Source organism: Dermacentor albipictus, chromosome 4, assembly GCF_038994185.2.
Source record: "Dermacentor albipictus isolate Rhodes 1998 colony chromosome 4, USDA_Dalb.pri_finalv2, whole genome shotgun sequence".
Classification (NCBI taxonomy): Eukaryota; Metazoa; Arthropoda; class Arachnida; order Ixodida; family Ixodidae; genus Dermacentor; species Dermacentor albipictus.
Window position 1 is genome coordinate 103,225,573 of NC_091824.1, and position 17,067 is coordinate 103,242,639.

Here is a 17,067-nt window from a genome sequence, read left to right on the forward strand (position 1 = left end):
GAGAAAGCGAAAGCCATTTACAATAGTTACTGGCGATCAACGCGAGTGAGAGCGTATCCATCACGAGAATTCACGCTGAAGCGAGAGCCATGGGTGGTGCCATGTTCTACAATGCTATTTCTTAGCATCCGTAAACATTACGAACTTTAAACGCCCCAAATAACGTACGTTATCATAGCGCGTGTAATCAGCAGAAACCCAATAACGTTCCGAGCATGCGCAGTGAGGACGACGCTATTTCTTTACGTACGTAATGCTTTTACGATTGGTTGCAAACGCTAAACTAAACTGTCTAATCAGATCGTGATTTTGGCGCTTTAAACCCCATATTTTTTTTTATTTAACGCAAGCTCTCGTCTGCGTTCTGATTGCGTCTCGGTAAGGCCCAATGAAAACGTACCAGGCGTCTCAACGGGCTCGGTTGCCCGCGAAGTGTTCATAACTCGAAGGACGCTCAGCAGCGTTCAATTGGACATCGGGCCACCTCTAAATCTTTATTTGGCCCACCCCCAAATTTAGATAGGTCCACCCCAAAATTTCAAGTTGTCCCGACCCCACATTTCAGTTACTTCAAGTAGGCCCACCCTGAAATTGAAGTTGGCCCAACCCCAAATTCACTTGGGCCACCCCCTACCCGAATCTCCAAGTTGACCCATCCTAAATTTAATTATCCCATATGTGAATTTGAGTTAACGCACCCTCAAATTTCAAGTTGGCGCACCCCCAAATTTAAGTTGGCCCACCCCCAGATTTCAACTTGGCCGATCCCCTAATTTAAGCTGATGCGCACCCTCAAATTTGAATTGACCCGCCCCCGAATTTCAAGTTGGTCCACCCCTAAGGTAAACTTGGCCCACCCCCAAATTTCAAGTTAGCCCACGTTCAAGTTTCAAGCTGGCCTACCCTAAACTTAATTTGGCCCATGCCCAAATTTCAAGTTGGTCAACCCCCAAATTTAAGTTGGCCCACCCCACATTTCAAGTTGGCCCACTTGCAAACTTGAAGTTGGCCCACACCCAAATTTCTGTTGGCACACCTCTACTATAAGCTTCCCCATTCATTTTCTAAGGAGCCCTATGTATCTCTATGGGTTTTCTCTTTCTGTTCTTTTTTTTGCTTTAGGTTGTTCCTTATCACTTAAAAACTACCACTGAATTACATTCACACTATCATAACGTTTAAATCGATAGCTTTGCAAATTATGCATTTTTGTGCAGACACAAGGCCTTGCACTTTTCGCGTGACAGGGCTGGGGATCTCATCAAAGAATGCTTACGCATTAAAATACGCCTGCGCTAACCACCACATTCATTGCATTCACATAAAGCACGAGAAAGGTCGAAGGCACATCTTACTGACTATTATTAATGTGTTTTACATTAGTGTTGGCGACTTTTGTTTGCCAGCACTTTCAAGTAGTTGGCAGTGCAACATATTTTATCGCCTTGATACCAGATTGCATGCATCATAACTAGCATGTCAGAGCTGCCTCTCAAGTCTCTCCAATACACCAAAGTTCTTTTTTTCCTTCGTCGTATTTTTTTCATATTCCATCAACCATTCATAATTGTAGTCGTAGTTCCTCATTTCGCTACCTCACTCTTCCGATCACTTTTTCTTACCTAAATTATATTATATATATATATATATATATATATATATATATATATATATATATATATATATATATATATATATATATATATATATATATATATATTCTAGCTAAGCAGCTGCAGTGACTAGCAGGTAGAGTCGAGAGAAGTGCTCAAGCTTTCCAGTTCATATCATGCGATTAAAACGTGACACAGACAACACTTCCGTCGTCATGAAAAAAAGTGCATGACCACTAATCATGCTGGTGTGACGTCATAAATTGCGATCGCAGGAGACTTAGTTTTCTGCGATACGCATACCCATATACGCTAAGCATTATACAGCAAGTACGTCAGAAACGATTAATTTTTTTAACTTTAGGGTTGCAGCTGCTAAGCTCCAGCTTGCGTGCTCGATCTCGGCCGCAGCGGCCTCATTTCAATGGTGTGAGACGCGACAACGCTCGTGTACTTCTACATATGTGCACGTTAAAGAACCCCAGCTGGTCAAAATTATTCCGGAGTCCCCCACTACGGCGCGCCTCACGTTGAAATCATGGTTATGGAACGTAAAACCCCAGAGTTAAATTTCACCATTCAATTTTTGTTCAACGCGTGAAGAAAACTTAGACACGGCAAACTAGGTACGGCATCTACAGTGAACTATGCTTGCACGTTAGTAACGGAAGAGAAATTATTGCTGTAAGATGTTACTGCCATGATGAAAGGTTAAGAGAACATAATTACAATGTGTCCCACGCTTTTCAGGGACACTTAGGAATTCACTGTCGTGATGTGGATGTAAGCCGAATGTTTATCGGTGTGAAGTGCTAAAAGAAGCACCCATGACAACTTACGCGGGAGATTATTGAAGCTGATCTCGTAGGAAGGGCTTGCAGCACGTGTGTTAGCGCGCCATCTTTGTGCCCATCTTCACAGGAATTAAGGTTCCTTAATCAGTTAAACCATACATGACAGAACTGCGCGTTCTCTGATTCATGATGGTGTAGTCTTCTATCGGTTCGACGTTTTGTGAAATGTTGTGACGACACTGCTTGATGCTCTCTTGTGGCTATATATTTCGTGAAAGCTACCAATAATATCAGTTGGCAGTCAGCGCTCGGTTCCTTTTTCTGGCCGGCTCGGCTTGCTTTTTTTTTTCCTTTCCATGTTGCGCTGTACTAGTTTTAGACTACTATAAGAGAAATGCGCCGTAGTAGTATACCACTATGCGCATCGTCGTCCTCGGGGTCGACGTTTTTCATTCGTTCTGTCGCTGTGTACCCAGCATCTCTGCTTAATCAACATTCATCGAGGCTGCTGAGCACGAGTTCGCGGGATTGAATCCCGGCCACGGCGGCCACATTTTGATGGGAGCAAATTCGAAAACACCCGTGTACTTAGACAATTGTGCACGTTAAAGTACCCCAGGTGGTCCAAATTTCCGGAGTAGCCCACTACGGCGTGCTTCATAATCATATCGTGGTTTTTGCACTTAAAACACTGTATGGTATGGTATGAACTTTATTTGGTCCTGAAGGTCAACCATAGGTTGACGCGGGCCGCTCCCACGTTGGGACTGCCAGGCCGAGCCCTTCAGCCACATCGCGGGCCTTCTAGACTGCCCGTAATTGGTCAGAGAGTGATTCGCTGTGTAGCATTTGCCGCCACCATTCTTCTTCCTTGTCACAGTCTGTGAAGACCGCGGGGCACTGCCAATGCATGTGGTCAAGAGTAATGATGCCATTGCACTTATTACAGTTGTTTTGAGTTTCGCTCTCAGGATAGATCCTATTAATAAAATCTGGACTTGGGTATGTTCTAGTCTGTAGCAAACGTAATGTGACCGCTTGGGCTCTGCAAAGCTTACCGTGTGGCAATGGGTACCTACTTCTGCTTAAATAATAATGCTTCGTTATTTCGTAATTAATTTTTTTTCTCGACATTCAGAGCACATTATTCGCTTAATCACACATAGGCTCTGCTAAATGTAACTGAAAGAGTGGAGATTGACGAGCTTGTCAACACTTTTTGCTCAAGCGCATCGGGAAGGATTTCCTTTGGTTTTTCGACAAACAATTTATCTTTGGCTACCGCGTTACCGTGTCCTGCTCCGGTGTTTACGGAAACAGCTGCTATTTGCCATTGTTTGCTCGCGCAATGACAGATGATTTATCTTCGCCTCTGGAAAAATGCTGAAAATCACGCCCGTTTAACTTTTCGTATTTGAATACATATTGGCAAGCCTGTCGCGCCCATGGGACAACTGTGCTTTGTTATCGACTCTCGCTCGCACTCTGTCTAGCTGATCACACTCAGAGGAAAGTGTAAACTTTGGCGTGGACGTCTCTTCTTTAGTATGGTGTCAGAACAGAGGCCCGAGCATTCGAGGCACGTAATCCAGCATTCTGTGGCAGTGGTTTCATCTGAGGGCAGGCAAATTTGTTTCTTTGTTTCGTTTACCGTACAAGGAGGGGATATTTTAGTCCGACTTAACGCTGATATTTTTTTTTTCACGAGAGTCAAACTCCTCCGCAGAGTAACTCCTACCTGCGGTCTGCCACTCCCGTACGGGAACCAGCCTTGTTTCCTTTTTTATTCGTATTTCTTTTTTTTTCTCTTTTCCTTTTCTTAAATGTAACTCACCTGGTAGAAAAGGTTCAAACACATTCGCTTTTTCTTTTTTTATGCTTTCTATCGCAACTTCCACAGTGTAGTTTTCGGCCTAACAAAAGGTTCAAGAATGAACCCGCTAGAACAGCTGCTCACTCACTCACTCACTCACTCACTCACTCACTCACTCACTCACTCACTCACTCACTCACTCACTCACTCACTCACTCACTCACTCACTCACTCACTCACTCACTCACTCACTCACTCACTCACTCACTCACTCACTCACTCACTCACTCACGATGACACACTCGTGTCACTCGCTGTCCTTCGTTACTCCTTGCGCGTGCGGAAAGCGAATTGCGAAGGGTTTTGTTCAAACTTCACCGTTGAACTTTGGCGTTTCAAAAATGGGAACGAAGTACAAGAGCAAGCGCATGTGCTCTGGGCCGAAACCACACTGTAAGAGGGGTCGTAAGCCATCATAGTTTTCTTTTGGACAAATGACAAAAAAACCAATGGGCTGTGAACCGGTGCATCGGAAAGCCTGTTCTCGCACGCAAAACCCCGCATTTACCTTACTCGATCACCCGTTGGGCAGTCTCACGTTCACATACGTGTAGCCAGGGTATTTGCTAAAGAATGTTCGTATTCTTCGTTTGTGTAATTGAGGCTCTTTACGGTCGCTGTTGAGAAGCAGTCGCGATCGAGGAATTCTATACTGTGTGGTCTCTATCGCGATGAGAAGTGCGCCATCTGATCGTTATCGTACGGGCACTTACCATCGCGATGAAGTCCGATTGAGATCAAACTCGTGGGTCGCGACTGACTCGTTTGCGAAAGCTGCAGAAGGAAACTATTTGGGATATAAATTAGATTCCAATTGGGCTCGATGGAGATCGAAAGTGAGGTGCTTGGCTCAATGCGTCATTGATTTTTCCTGATTTATTGACTATGAGGCAGCGCATTCGTGACCCCGTGGCGGCCCATAAGTGTGACATTATGCACTCAAACGTGAGCTGTTTCCTGAATGGTAGGTGCAGTGCCATGCAAAATGATTCTACAGTGGGCCAGCGGCAGCAACCAGAGACCAAAGCAACGCAGGCAGCGATGCCTCTGCGCAGGTGTTCACGAGATCGACAGCCACTTTGGATAAGTTGTGGCGCCCCCTACAGTCGGTGAAAGTTGCGAATAGGGGTCCCAAAGTCCGGGCTTTGGCTTCTTCGTATTTGCCATCAAGAATTTCTTTGATGAACGTGACTAAATTGTTCCCTAGCTCTCGCTCGGCGACCTGTCGAGGAGCGCTCCAATCTTCCTCATTTACTCCAGATTTTGAGCGCGGTAAGTACTTTGTTCCAAGGCGCCGCATTGCCAACGGACGCCCCAGGCTGCACAGGCAGACAGTTCATTCGAACCCTTCATTTGCTCTCGCAGCGCTGACTGTGCTTCCCTCGAAGCGTGCGCTAGGTTGGCGCCGCGTACTCGCGCACGGGACAACCCCCTCCCCCTCCTATCTCCCCCCGCCGTCTCCCCCGAGGCTAGCTCCGGCACCACGCGCCACGACACATGGGCGTGCGAGCAGGTAACAGCGTGGCGCCGTGCTACCATTCTCACGCAAATTTCGTCCTTGCCCGTCGCGCCGCCTCCGCTCTCGTTACTCGCGTCTCCGCCCAGTCTGTCTAAGGCCGTGGCGCGCTGGCATAGAGAGCCAATAAGACTGTCGAGTGCGAGAAAATTCTTCACTGTCAGCGGCAGGTGCAGCTGGAATTCGAGGAGGGGGAAATCTCATTTGCACGTCGCAGCCGAAATCGCGCGCGCGCGAGCGGCGCCGCGGAATTTTGCAGGAAGCCCAGCGTGCCTCGCGGGCAGCGCGTCATTCGTCTTGCAAAATGAGCTGCCGCAGTTCCGCGGGATGATGGCTTGAGCGGCGCGGCCAACCGTGCGGTTTCTCAAAGCGATGTCTTCGGCGCGCGCGTGTTTTCGCCGTACGAGCGGCGCTCGCGATTTCCCTGTCGCGACGCGGGACGACGATCGGCGTTCCACCGAACGTAACGTTACTCGTGCCAGCGGCTCGCACGGGGGCCGGCTCCTCGTCAACGTCTGTCGGCGGCCGGATGTGCGATCTCGCCCGAGAAGAATTTCGTTCGAAGCTCTTTTCGTTCTTGTTTCTTGCTTTTTTGTTTTTTATTTTGTTTCTCGGCTATTCGCGTGTACCTGCTTTAAGACGGCGGTCGATGAGCGGCAACGACGGTGGCGCCCACCCTTGAGCGACGCCTGCTTAACGTGTCAAGGAGTTTCAAACTGTCGTCGTCCTCGTTTAATAATATTGCCTTAGGCGGTGCTTCACACGTGAAACGAGAGCGACGCCTCGGGCACTTGGGAGCTTCGTGTTCTCCCTTTGTGCTCTCATCAACGTGTAATAAAATACACTACACAATATGAATCGTCGGAGAAATTCTCGTTGCTGTTACTGAGGTGCTCTTGAGTTAAATTGAGGATAGTGTTAGTTCGTGAGGGCGGGCGGAGGGGGGAATAATATTTTAGTCCATTTTTCAGTAGGCACGCTCGCAATGCGCCATCCCGAAGTCTATCTTGCCTTTTTCTTTATTATCTCTTTTCTTTTGCCGTCAAAAATTAGTTTGATGTTTCTTTGACTAGTTGAGAAGGGAGACAAAAACGTGTAGTTATGATTAATTAATTAATTACATTCCTGCATCGCCCATGTGGGTATTACAGCAGGGAGGTTACACTGTAAAGCAAGAAACAAATGATCGCATACATAAAACGCGATAACACGCATCATTGTTTTCAATGTTAACAATGCCAAGCGAAAGAGCATTCCGTTGTTTTATAGATCGAAAAAAAAAGAATGTCTAAAGACGTCACCCCTGACAGAGAAGTAAAAATATTGTAAATAAAGAAACTATGACTTCTTTGGGAAGGAAGTAAGAATATAATAAATAAATATGTTCAAGCACTACAACTTCTGTGCTACATAATGCGGGCTCACGGACAGTAGGAATATGCCGGAATATTAGGTCCTGAATGTAACAGACAAAACGAAAAGGAGGGTTTCATTTTTCAAATTTTCTGTTCAGAGTTCCTCCTGGAACAATTTTGTGTAATTAACGATAACATCTGAAGCTATTGTATACTCTTGGTAAATTAGTGAGTTTGAAACATTGAGAATTTTACATGTTCTTGTAAGTTAGCACCTTTGAACCTTTGAACAATTCATATCTTACGCAGAATAGAAGAGACCGGTTGTCCTTTATTTTATTTGTTTCGACAAAACTATGTTCAGTTACTAAGCGGCCACCTTGTTAACAAATATTAAATTCGGCAATGAATAAAGGTACATAATAGGTCATATGAAAACACTGCGGCAATAAAGACATTTTCTCAAACGTCCTTTAACAGTTTAAACAAAGAAACAGCCACAGCAACTTCTGCGCTTTCTGCAGTTAGACACACGCCAATTAGTGAAGTTACCTATATACTAAAAATATTAGGAACAGGACATCGCCAAATATGAATGCATGGATGTAGTATTTTAGTAATTAGGAAATACTATTATTATTGAGACCTATAAAAGACATATCAGGTGTTTTAACGGAAACCAAAAATGAGGGGAAAAAAATAAACGTGTGTGCCTATGGAAGTGCTAGTATGTATTTTAAATGAGAGAGTCTTTTGTTCCCCACATTGTTCTGCATTTGGAGACTCGCTGACTAGCACACTTCGAGAAGACCTAAAGAAATATTTACACAATGTATTCACTGTAAATATTTTCGCATATATCTATAAACTAAATTTTCGCTGTGTGCAACTCAATTCTATACTGCAGCGGCCAAAATTGATTGATGGATCCTTCCTGTACCGTGGTTTTGGCGCACAAGAAAGTGCCACAGCTGGTGAAACTTAGTCCCGAGCCTTTGACTACGGTGTCTCTCATATCATGTGTGGTGCCTTGGGAGGTAAAATAAATAAATAAATAAATAAATAAATAAATAAATAAATAAATAAATAAATAAATAAATAAATAAATAAATAAATAAATAAATAAATAAACAAGGCAATCAATGTAATAACTCTCGAACGGCGAACTTGCCTCTCGAGACGTGAAGCTCGAGAAAGCCCTCCTTTCCCACATTTGTTTCACAGATCTTCAGGAACCATGTCCACAAAATCTAGTTTACCGAAAAGTTTTATTACCCGACGCCTAGAGGTCCAGTAATTCCACATTGCGACGGGCGTCATGTTGAAACAATTGCCACAGCGATGGCCAATCTCGTACAGCTCTTACTTAAGTGAAGTTTTGCATTTGTAGAGCCCTGTGGATGAATTCATCAAGGTTTTCTTGCGCAAATGCTGTTTACCATTTGTAGGCTACGTTCGCCAATATGTCCGATATCATGAATGGGTGGCATGTGTCCCTATGAACGATTCTAGCGTAAGAACTTTTACGGGAATACTGGACCAGGCGGGTGTGAGGAGAACACTGATCGCTTATTGCGCCACTGGCTTAAATTTGAAGCACGAAGACAGTCTATGTCCAACGCATTCGGGAAACTAGATGATCGTCCTCTGAGTCAACAGACAGTACTAACCACCGTCCCCACCGTTCATCGGTTCAGAAGGCAGTGAAGGTACTTATCTGCCTTCTGAGAACATCTGGTTTGTACGAGCACATTTGATTCTGTTGTTCTGTCCGTTCAAGCCGCTATGCCCCTCCGCGCTCTCTCTACCTTCTCTCTCTTCCAATTCTGCCTTCCCCCAGCGTAGGGTAGCCAACCGGACTCTTGACTTGTTGACATCCCTCCCTTCTTTATATATATATATATATATATATATATGGATCAGGCCTTCAGGGGCCGAATTCCCGAAGCCCTCCGTGAGGGGGGGCTCTTTGTTGTTGGCTGACCGCCTTCACTATAAATACGTCCAGCATCAGGACTGGCTGAAATTTATCTCACGGACAGTTCGAGCGTGAGAGCCTCTTATGAATAAGGTCTTAGCTTTCCGCTTTACGTATTCATTCAAAAGCAACGCGAAGGCAGTAAAACAGACACAAAGAAAACGTAGATCACAAAGAATAACTTGATCCTCTGAACTCGAGTCCTCGATCACTGCTCCTCCTTTCCTCGTACCCGCTGCAAATGAAACAAAGCCTCCCCATGCCGATCGCCTTACATTATTGCTCGAACTAACTCTCGAATAATGGCAATGATTTAACATGCATATAGCTGGGTTCTCTAGGAAACTGCTGGTTACGTTCTTAAACTTTCATGTCTGCTATCCGGCGCAATTTTTTCTTCTTAGTTTAATATGGACTCCTCTTTATATTTTACGCCTTCGACGGCCGTCTGCGAGCTTTCTTCACTGCGCGCAGCATTGCACAAGCGGAAGCCTCCTGAACGGGTCGCAGTGCAACGACCAGCCCGCACGAACCACGACCAACAAGAGCGGGCGGGGGACGACCTTTGAGACGTTGCCCGGAAGAAACGCTGCCGGGCATATTGCCAAACAATCGCATCCAGTAAATCCACACGGGAGCCAACGGGTACACGCTAGCAAGGAGGGCACGAGAGAGAAGCCACCGCAGCGTGCTCGTAGCACGCGTCCATTAGTCGCTCCTGCCGATGTGTCCCCTCCTTCTCTTCCCCCCAGCCTGATCCCTACCGGGGATTAGGACACTTAGGGATAACTAATGTCCCACCGCCCCGGCCCCTGGGGCAGACCGCCATCTAGGGCAGACAGCGAGTAGAGAATGGGGGAAGAGGGGTCGAGCGCCCGTGACGCGTTCCGGGCTCGCGCAGCTAGAGGCATTAAGACAAACAGGCCCGGTGCTTTTTTACCATCGCGGCCGGGGCGTGTGAAGGCAAGAAGAAAGGTTTCGGGTGCCGGTGGCGGGACCGTGGCGCCTCCGAGGCAGCGGCGGCCGTTCGCCGCGTTGCGGCTCAAGCATCGATCGGCACAGGAGGAGGGGGGGAGTGGCAGGGGGGGGGGGGGGGTGCGGGCCCGAGCGCCGATGCGCGAGCGCCGTCGGTCGCACAGCAGCAGAGAGCGGGAGAAGACAACGCGAAGAGCCCCGGCGCGCACCCCAGCGCGCCGCCGGAATATTTCGCCGTCGCGGGCAAGTGTCGCGCGCGCGCCGCAGCCGCACAGCAGCCAGCTCGGCAAGCAGCAGCCGCTCGCTTCTCCTCGCATCGCCTCCGCATTCGATTCTCCAGCGACAAAAAACGCGCGCGCGCGCGCGCGATCTCCCTCGCCGCCACTGCAGCTGGACGCACCGTTGCCTGGCGAGTGCTTACCAGACCGCCAATGTATGGAACTAGTGCCGCCGCGTGTGCAAACAAAGAAGGCAACTTCTTCGCTGCCCTGTCCACTTAGACGACGACAGTTCGGCGGGGGGAAAAGTTTGTTTGAACCCAGTTCAAAAAGTTCTCCCTTCACGCGCGATGCTCCCGTGAAGAGGGGTGCAAGATTGCGGCAACGACGATCATAACCGCGATGATGATGATGAGCTTCGTTCAGGCGACTCTGTGATTGCTTTTGCTTGTTCGACGTCCAGCCCTCGCGGGCGGTGGTGACAGCACTCATGGATGTCGTGGCGTCGGTCTCGATGCGAGCGCTGTGTTCCCCATGTCTGCTCGCGCTGTTGTCCCTGGCAGCGGTGGCGACTACGACGTACTCTGAGGACGTGTCGCTCCCGCACCGACGTGCCAGAGGCCTCATTCAGGCCCCGGCAACCAAGGAGCAACCTTTCGGTGAGTCCCGCGTGTTTCCCTTAATGCCCCTTCTCCCGAGCATCCGCTGCTCGCATCCGACAACTGTCGGCCCCATCCGGCTGCGATATCGACGATCCTTCACGGATCGCAGCCCACGCTCGGCACCCTTCTGAAACAAGCGATCGGCGGAAGAGACAGTGAGAATGGTGAGGGAGTTGCAGCATTCGCAGTGGTTCAGCCGCACTGGTTTATATCGCGGCCCGTTTGCTGTCATAGCGGAAGCACATGTTGCTGCAGTGCCCTTCGTGCGCTTGGCTTTCCGGACAAACATGCAGTTAACAAGAGCCCTTTGCAGCATGTGTCAGCATTTGCCGTAGGCCCGAAGTGCCACGAAAGTAAAGTCGTTGGTGTCGATTCTCTCTCTTCCTCTACGTTTTATTAGATAGCGAAGAAAGAGCGTTTGCCGTAATGTATTCGCTGCTACTTGTTCTTCCTGCCGCATTGCTGCAGCACTAATGTCAAGTCTTCTACGCGAAGTTTAAAGCTACTTTGTGTCTTGACAACCATTCGGTGACACCAAAGCGCTGAGGCTCTATTCATCTTACGTTTCTGCCAAAATTTCACTTAACAGCTGATCTGTCATTATATGCCGATGTTTGTATTTTATATGTTTATTCGGCACATCTAGACTGATTTATTTTTTATTTTTTCTTGTTCTTTTTTCTTTTGTTTCGTTATTTCTTTATCTTTTTCTAGTGGAGCATCTGACACGTTCTGTACAGATAGCAGGCACCGAATAAAACAAAGCATGCCAGACTTGAGCAGCATATGTTCCATTTCATTTTTGCTACTCATATTTCTTTAACTCAGAAGGTAGGGAAAGCGTACTTGGATTTAGTGATTTTGCAAATAAAGGCAAATTACCACGGTGAACCACCAAGTTACTGCACAAATTTCGTCTAGAGTTAAGGTCACTCAAGTCTCTAGTTTCGCATATTTTGTGAACAAATGCCTAATGGGAATAAATTTACACAATATGGGTGTTTCTGAATCTTAGTAGTTATGACTTAGATTCTACATTAGATGTCTACCTAGGAAGTGCAATAGATCATAGATTGGGCCAGTACAGGAAAGCTGTATATGGTAAACGCAGGGGAATATCAGTGATGTATATAGTTAACACGAGATATTTTGACGATATGGCTCACATTTTTGACATCGGGAGTATGCTCTGCCTGGTTAATATGCAGAAGCTCGCCAGTCCTCAGAAGGAGCTTTTTGACACATCCTTTCTTTTGTATTATCCGCGCGACAGAGAAAGGCGAGACACCTTTCTCAATTTTGTTTCTACCACTGGGGAATAAATTATTACCTTTAGAAAGCACACATTGTACTCTTACTATATGCTAGATATACTAGAATATCGATTAATTAAGACTTACTTTTCTACTGCTATATTTATGACAATAATCACTTTTTTTAATATTGGTAACGTTGCTATAGTGCTGACTACAACAGGGTTTTTAACTAGAAAATGTTTTTCATGGCCATTGCACCAACATCCGCTTGCGTGATTATGCTAGTTAAAGAAAAGACGAGCAGTCTGCCTGCGGAAAGCGAATATCCGATATATGTATGCGGCATACCTTCCGTTCTCCAATAACGTCATGGACTAATAAGGACGTATTATCAATGACGCAATGGTATTATCTGGTAAATGGGTCATGGATGAAACGGCTTTCTTTACAGGGGTTGCTCCTACAGAAAGACACGAGCAAGTACTTTGAAACAGGCAAAAGCTATCTACAGAACCTATAGACCATTTTGTAAAGTGGTGTGAGAATTTTATACCTAAAAGTCCATAGTTTTTCCGGTGGCTCAAATTATTTATCGATTAAAGAATAATGATAGTGGTGAAGCGAAGCTGTTAGGAGCGTGAGGCAGGCGCTCTAGCATGCATGAGCAATTAGCTGCATCAGTAAAAAAAGGCACTGTGGCATTCAGTGAGGTAGCACGTTTCGCATACATGTGAAAACCCAATCTAAGTTTTGAGAAACGAGAGCTGTTGATTTTGTTGTTTGTTCGGTCAAATCTAAGTACATGTGAGTTCTACTCTCATTAGGATAAAGCAACCACACCCGGTATTTGATCTCGCAACCTCGTTTTCATCAGCAGAACGTCATCAGCCACCGAGCCGCCACGACATATGACAGCTATAATATCTGCAAGGACGCTGCTATGTTCATTGCACATATAATGCTATAAAATTGTCGACCTTCACCCTAGTCCTTTGCGTAAAGGGGCTCTTCATTATCCTCGTTTGCTCTTTCCTGCGTATCAGTCTCCTCTGTATGTAAAATCCCGTTTACGGCGTCATGGTGCACTCTGTGATATCACCAAATATTATGAATGCCATCTTTGGCGAATTCACCTTAAAGAAGAAGCAGAGGACATTTCATTGGCTGATCCTCAAATAGGTTATGAAAAGAAGAAAAAAATAGAAGTGATGTTTGGCTCAGCTAAGTATGCACATGCTGCACATTCTGAACTGAGCCTGGACGTTCCTTGGTCAAGATGAAAGGAGAAGGATAAAAGAGCAAAACAACAATCCCTTTGTAACATACGTCTAGTCTTTATATCGATTGTACACCGAATACCTATTGCAAATACCAGGGCTTCCGGTTATCAGATCGAGTTTCATAACCGATTGTCTGGTTTTGGTCTGGTTGCAAGAATTGCGAGGCGTCTTTCAGTACAACACTATAAGAATACTTTGCGAAGTCGTCGTTTATGTCGATTTTCTCTGAACAAAAAGAAATAAGTGGTGCAGCTTATTGTCAGGGCTCACAACCGGACACCTCGAATCTGATGTGCGGCAAGCAAATACTTCTAGCCAGTGTTCAGTGCTTCAAATTCTATATTCGGCCGTATGGGCCGGTGCTTTTTGTGACACCGGTAAGGACTGGGTGATCGCTGGGGGCCGAACTCAATCACAGAGACCCTCACTTTCGCCGTGCATACACCAGTGCACGAACTCCGTGTCCATAGCGCCCACTAGGGGGCGCACGAAGCGCCGGCCGCCATAAGCGGTAAAGCTATGGAAACTATGGAGCATATTAGAATGTGAAGAGAGCAGTGGTAAAGTAAACATGTCCGCAATAGGGATTAGTACGTGGCGAATTGAGGATTGGTGGACGAAAAGTAGGGGAACGACAAAAAAACGGAGACGTACAAAAGCACAGTTAGTAATAGGGGATCAGAAAATTTGGGTGTGGGAGTTCACAGTGTTTAATTTTTTTTATTGTTTAACTTAGGTAGGACATTAGGCAGTATAATAGCAAGAGCTTGGTGGCGCAACTCACCGTCCCGTTCCAAAGGGGACGCTCATAACATCCATCCGTCCATCCAGCCATGAGGGGAGGTCATCACCTTTGAATCACTGATTGCGGTACAGGAATCTTTCATTAAAGGTTATAAACATAACACAGATTGACAATATTCTTGTCGTATACCTATGTAGCCATATCCGGAATTCGCATATTTTCTTATCCCATTTTTGTAAACGTGCGAGAAAGTATTCTTTTTTTTTCACGTCACTTAGTGCGACCATTTTCTTCGTTTCCTTTCTTCTGCTAAAGACTGAGTTCGTCCTTCTGTGCAACAGAAAGACGAACATCACCAAATGAAGGGTTTGCTACCATTGATTTCTTTTTTTTTTGCTTCTTGTAACCATCAAGCATGAATTGTTAAATTACATTCGTTTCGGCCGGCCTCGCTTCAATTTCGAAAGTGCTCTTCGCTTTTTTGTCTTTCCTCTTTTTTGTTTTGTTTTATATAGTTTAGTTCTCTCCGTGTTAATAAACTAAATGTGAAGGCTGAAAATTGAAAAAAATAAAGCACGAAAGTCTGCATGTCGTCTAAAGCGCGTGTAAAAGTGCTTCCATGCATGTTTCAACTGCATAATTGATCGCAACTTTCAACCTCTAGCAAGCAGTGAAGTTAGGACCAACATTTGTCAGTCGCTGGAGTTAACTTTGGATGACTGGGATAGCTGGCACTTCAGTGGCCTCAGTCTCCAAATTTATTACACAACAAACAGTATTTGTTGCACTAAAGTTATGAGTGTCACAACTTCACTGCATTTCGCACAGGACAACCCATAGGCCTTTTTTGTTATAATAATAATAATAATAATAATAATAATAATAATAATAATAATAATAATAATAATAATAATAATAATAATTATTATTATTATTATTATTATTATTATTATTATTATTATTATTATTATTATTATTATTATTATTATTATTATTATTATTATTATTATTATTATTATTATTATTATTATTATTATTATTATTATTCGGAACACAAAGGGGAAGTTGGCGCATTTGTGTGGCACTGGATTTTTCCCTTAGCAATGCAAATATAGCCAAGAGCCCTAAAACGCCTGAAAACACTGAATGCACTCTAATATCACTACTATTTGCGAATTTCAGTGCACGAGTAAAGGAAGGCGCAGAAAAGAGTAAAATGACGCTCAGGGACACACACAGCTCCGTACGCGAGTGAAAGCACATAAAAATAGTGCGCCTTCTTTGTTAAGATTTTGATGGTACGGAGTTTGCGTCAAATAATATCTAAGTGTGCTTCTTTTAAATCAACTGAAAAAAAAAACACAGAACAGAGGACTCCGTATTGACACTCCGATGTGTGAGAGCGGAAGCCACTCTGAGATCGTGAGTGCTTTTTCTTTCCTTCTCTTTTTTTTTGTAAACAACGCTGACTAACTCAGGGAAACAGGCATTATAGCACAGGCGGCACGCAAGAAAGTATCAACAAGTACATTTTTTTCTTTAACCAAGTCTGTTCTTTGCAGGTTTACCACAATCTGAAACCTAATTCCAATGTTTCGGGCAGAATTGACAAAACATTTTGTTCGTATGGCTCAATGGGCAGACCGGACCGCATTGGCTGAAATAGATCTTAAATCTCCATTGGCTGGCACGAGCAGATCTTCCGTAAGAACTCTTTTGTGAATATAGGGATTTGTTCGTAAGTGGTTTTTGCCATTCAATGGTCGCCTTCACTAATGATATGTTCAACATCAGGATTGATTGAAATTTTCTCGTACTAAATATCGTAGAGTAAGAGCTTAATACTGAATGCAAGCCCTGTTTCTTTCATCGTTATGCGGTAACGTGCATGCGCATCTTTTCTTTTCTTCTTTTCCGTAGAAATTATTGCAACTTGCGCGTTTTCACCGTAAGAAAGAAAGTGCGTTTAGCGGGATTTAATCTTGCGACCTCGAGTTCTCTCGGTTGTGATGCTTCAGTGCTGCGTGGTCCGTATACTTGACGTTGCCCTCACAATCCCCCATGCTTAGACGGGTATCGACTACGTGTCCAGTGGTTCGAAAGCTCAGTAAACTTACAGATGGAGAACTTACGACAGCATCCTTTCTGATATCGCACTTTTTTTTAGGAAGGAAAGACGCTGACATGAAATTGATGAAACTTTACTCTCGCATTTATAGCGCTTTGCCATATCCTCACGATTCGTCTCCCAAGATTCCAGAAGTTGCACTACAAACAGAAAAAAAAAACTAAGAAGGAAACCTTGTCGCATGACAGGCACAAAACTCTCCATGATGCCGGAAGTCGGGGAAAAATCCCACCACCGCATTTCACTGGGGCAAAATGATGGAACGGAGAAGCACGTTTTCCCTTGTTGCTGCTAGGCTGACATTTTGCTAACGTGGGAAAGCTGGGAATTTATTTTTTAGGTGTTCAGCAGTCCAAGTGAAAAGACGCCACATAACAATATTGAGAGATGGATGGGAATAGAGAGAGAGAGAGAGGAGTTGAATTAAAGTGTACACATTGTGGGTGGGATCAAAAGTAAAAATTCTCTCAATAAACCTTCTTTTTCCCTCTCGCCTCGGGCCACTGCTTCGGGTCTGTTGCGATCAAATCTATCAAAGTGACGAAGGCTGCGGTGCAGCAAAATGTACGAAAGTGAAGCCCTTCCGTGTCCGGAATCCAAAGCAACTGTCATCACAGCCAGCGCTAAGTTCTCCTCTTTGGATGTCGTCCTTTCTTTCTTGCTTTCTTCGGCGA

At 45.2% G+C, this 17,067-nt stretch overlaps 1 protein-coding gene across 5 annotated transcripts in view; it reads left to right on the top strand.

Annotated features, from left to right (window-relative positions):
* Nucleotides 1-17,067, top strand: part of LOC135904583 (neural cell adhesion molecule 1-like) — a 695,421-nt gene that overhangs the window by 371,230 nt on the left and 307,124 nt on the right. The window contains exon 1 of one of the 5 annotated variants that reach the window (XM_065435436.2): nucleotides 10,762-10,981. The exons of 3 other annotated variants lie outside the window; for them this stretch is intronic. In XM_065435436.2, coding sequence (XP_065291508.1) covers nucleotides 10,813-10,981 — 169 coding nt within the window. In that variant the 5' untranslated portion in view covers nucleotides 10,762-10,812. Of the gene's footprint in view, nucleotides 1-10,761; nucleotides 10,982-17,067 lie in introns of those variants that run through there. One more of the 5 variants, XM_065435435.2, reaches the window with a different exon arrangement.